This window comes from Mercenaria mercenaria, unplaced genomic scaffold (assembly GCF_021730395.1).
Source record: "Mercenaria mercenaria strain notata unplaced genomic scaffold, MADL_Memer_1 contig_3841, whole genome shotgun sequence".
Taxonomy (NCBI): Eukaryota; Metazoa; Mollusca; class Bivalvia; order Venerida; family Veneridae; genus Mercenaria; species Mercenaria mercenaria.
The window spans coordinates 11,479-14,797 of record NW_026462020.1 but is presented as its reverse complement, the minus strand read 5'-3'; the positions used below and the strand labels follow the sequence as shown (position 1 = coordinate 14,797).

The 3,319-nt window shown below is 35.1% G+C and overlaps 1 protein-coding gene across 1 annotated transcript; it reads left to right on the top strand.

Annotated features, from left to right (window-relative positions):
* The first annotated feature begins 1,091 nt into the window (after positions 1-1,091).
* LOC128553454 (uncharacterized) lies at positions 1,092-2,807 on the top strand. The gene has a single exon (XM_053534604.1). It carries the CDS (start codon positions 1,092-1,094, stop codon positions 2,805-2,807), a length of 1,716 nt encoding a protein of 571 aa, XP_053390579.1.
* The last annotated feature ends 512 nt before the right edge of the window (positions 2,808-3,319 follow it).

Sequence of the window (3,319 nt, the reverse complement as noted above, 5' to 3'; positions counted from 1 at the left end):
TGTTCTATGGATCTGATTATATAAATTCATGTGCAATATTGAACGTAGTGCTTTCCTAACCATGAAAATATGCAAACTTTCTATTTAAACTATTGCTTTTTTGTTATTCCATAAAATCTAAAGCCTAAAATATGGGACTTTAAGTGGGCTAAAAGTTTAACCAATTTGTCTCATCACAACATGTTAAAGCATAGCAAAAGTTCCTTCTTGGGCACATCTATATAAATATATATTGATCATCTTGTAAAATTTTGGTTGCAATATATCTGTTTTAAATATTGGTCATCAGTGTGTGGAACCCAAGGGTCGGGCACAAGGACAAGACCATTCTGCCTTACTGATATTCCGTATCCTCCCCACCCCACGTTTAATCAGGGAGTCGGTGGCGCAGTGGTTAGCAGGTTGGACTACAACGTCAGTGATCCGGCTTCGATTCCAAGACCAATCCGAGTTCGATTCCCGAACCCGGATTAATACCCGGTTGTGTCTAATACCCGACTAGTGTTCAGTGCCGGGTGATTTACTTTAATTGGTACTCTTTCCAACAGTATCGGTCTAGACTAGATGCTTGGGAGGTAAATATGACGCCTGCAGGGGGCTCGGCTGGAAATAAGTTGTCGACTACCCACGTTAAACAAGAAACTTTACTTGTTTTTAAGCGCCCCTTGGGGGCGTTGCATTTTGCAAAAAAAAAAAATACAAAAAATGCAAAAAAACTAAAATTCTGGAAAAGAACTATGTCCTTTTATACTGCCTAACAATGTAAAGTAAGTATTTACGCTAACATAAACTGTTAAATCCAACAACAAAGTAAATCCGTTACCACTTTCAGTTGAGTAAATATGACAATAAGAATACACTGGCTAAACACGTTGACCCGGTCAGTAGATTTTGACACACACAAATACTAAAGGACATGAACCTGATATAACTGCGATAAATCGGACTAGTGATTGCATTGATAATGATACTTCAACACTGCCGGATTTTGTGTGTAAATATTTCTTACATAAAATAAAAACTAAAACATACCAATCTTTAAATATACAGGCGCAACGGATTAACGAAATTTATCTAAACTGTTAACAAAAATGGCAGTGTCAGGTCGTAAACTTTCAGATTTCCAATCTTCAGTGTCAAAAGGTTCAGAAGAGGATTTTAACCAGGAGTGTGATCCCTGTTTCAGTGATGGTCAACATGAAGATGCCCATGGTTACTGTGTAGACTGCAAGGAATATCTTTGCAAAAGATGTCTTGAATTTCACCAAAGAACCAATGCTTTTAATCACCATCAACTGCTGGACAAAGATAACATGGGTTTCTACGAAACTGCTTCAACAACAACATCTCAAGTATGCACCGAAAAATGCACTAAACATACTGATGAAGTTATTAAGTTCTTTTGTCCAGAACACAAGGCACTTGGTTGCCATGACTGCATGATCATGGATCATAGGACATGTAAGATTGACTATATACCTGGTAACTGCGCAGGTGTAGAGGACAGTGAAGAATACAAGGGGACAATGTGGCTGTTGAATCAAAAGCTGAAAGAAATAGATTTCATAATGAAAAAGGCAACAATCAGGGATAAGAAAATTGATGTTTGCTATGACAACCTCTTCAAACAAATTGTCAAATTCCGAAAAGAAATAAATGATCATCTAGACCAACTGCAAAGACAACTTAAGAAAGAGGCCGACAGAAAAAAATCTGATGGTAAACAAGTCATCAAGACAGTGCTTCAAACATTCACAAATGTTTCTGCTGATTTTAACAAACTACAGTCAAATTTAAGTTTTAACAATCAATCAAAACAGAATGGGCAACTTTACATCAACATTAAACAAGCTCAAGCCAAACTAAAGTCAGATGAAATAAAGAAGGCTGAAGAAGCTTTAGAAAAGACAAACATGCAATACAGCTTTGAACGTAACAAAAAGTTAGAAGGTGTGCTGTCCAAACCAAATATTCTCGGTAACCTCACCCTATCAAGCACCCTAGCCATGCCAAGAAAGAAAGTAAATTATATCAAAAAATCAGATATAAATGTAAGAACAAAATCTGATCCTAGAATTTATAAATACCGTATTACAGGATGTGCTGTGTTGTCCTCTAACAAACTGGTGTTGGCTGATGACAATCAACGCAAGCTTAAAGTTGTAGATATACAGAGTAAAGCTGTGATAGAAGAGAAAACACTTGGCTCCTACCCATGGGACATTGCTAAAATGCCTAGGGACCATATTGCTGTTACACTGCCAGAAAACAGTGAGGTAATCATAATGAAAGCAGCCAGTAATCTGTCAATTGTCCACAAGATTCCAGTTAAATGTAAATGCTATGGTATATTTTATCACCAAGATCATCTCTATGTTGTTTGCCAGAACCCTAACAGTGCACTGATACTGGATACACAAGGTAATGTCCAGAACACAATCTCTCTGTATAATGACATATTCAATGACCCACAATATATTGTGGTAAGTGAGGATTCCAGACGTATCTATATCAGTGACTATGATAGCCACTGTATAGTCAGTATAACATTACAAGGTGATGTTTCAGCTGTATACAAACACGTGAAACTTAGTACACCATTAGGAATGGTGATGTTAGATGATGGATCATTCCTGGTGTGTAGCTTCTGGAATGACACCATTCTTCATATATCAGGAGACTTGAAGAAAGGTCAGACAATGATAGGAGGTATATCATACCCACAATCTATATGCTACAGTCATCAACATGATGCAGTCTATATTGGCTGCTGGGATGATCTGCTGAAGAGTTACAGTTTGAAATAAAATGTAAATATCTACTGCAGTTCCTAAGTATGAAAATCAACTTTCTCTCATACTTTAATCTGTAAATAATCTTTATTTGCTTTATTAAAACAATTAAAATGAGATAAAGTGTCTACCTTGGTCATAAATAACAACAGGTGTTTAAACTATTAATAAATACTTTTTAAATAATTTAATATTGTACTGAAACAGCCCTATAAACAATGAAAAAAATGTTGTTTTTTTATATGAAATGTGAATTTCATACAGGTAAACTATATTTTAGAATCTGTATTCTGCTTTTATCACATCAATGACACTGTATGTTGTTCATTAGTTTTCTAGAGACCATTTAACAAGATCTACTTTAGTAAACAAACTATATGCAAAACATTCCTTTATCATAAGAACGTATATAGCATCATATCATCTTATTAACTTTTTATCTTTTTTAAAGTAAACAAACTATATGCAAAACTTTCTTTATCACAGTACATGATATTGTTGACTTTTATCTTTTTAAGTTTCTGTAA

Coding starts and splice junctions, on each gene's coding strand:
- LOC128553454 (XM_053534604.1), top strand. CDS start 1,092: ATGGCAGTGTCAGGTCGTAAACTTTCAGATTTCCAATCTTCAGTGTCA.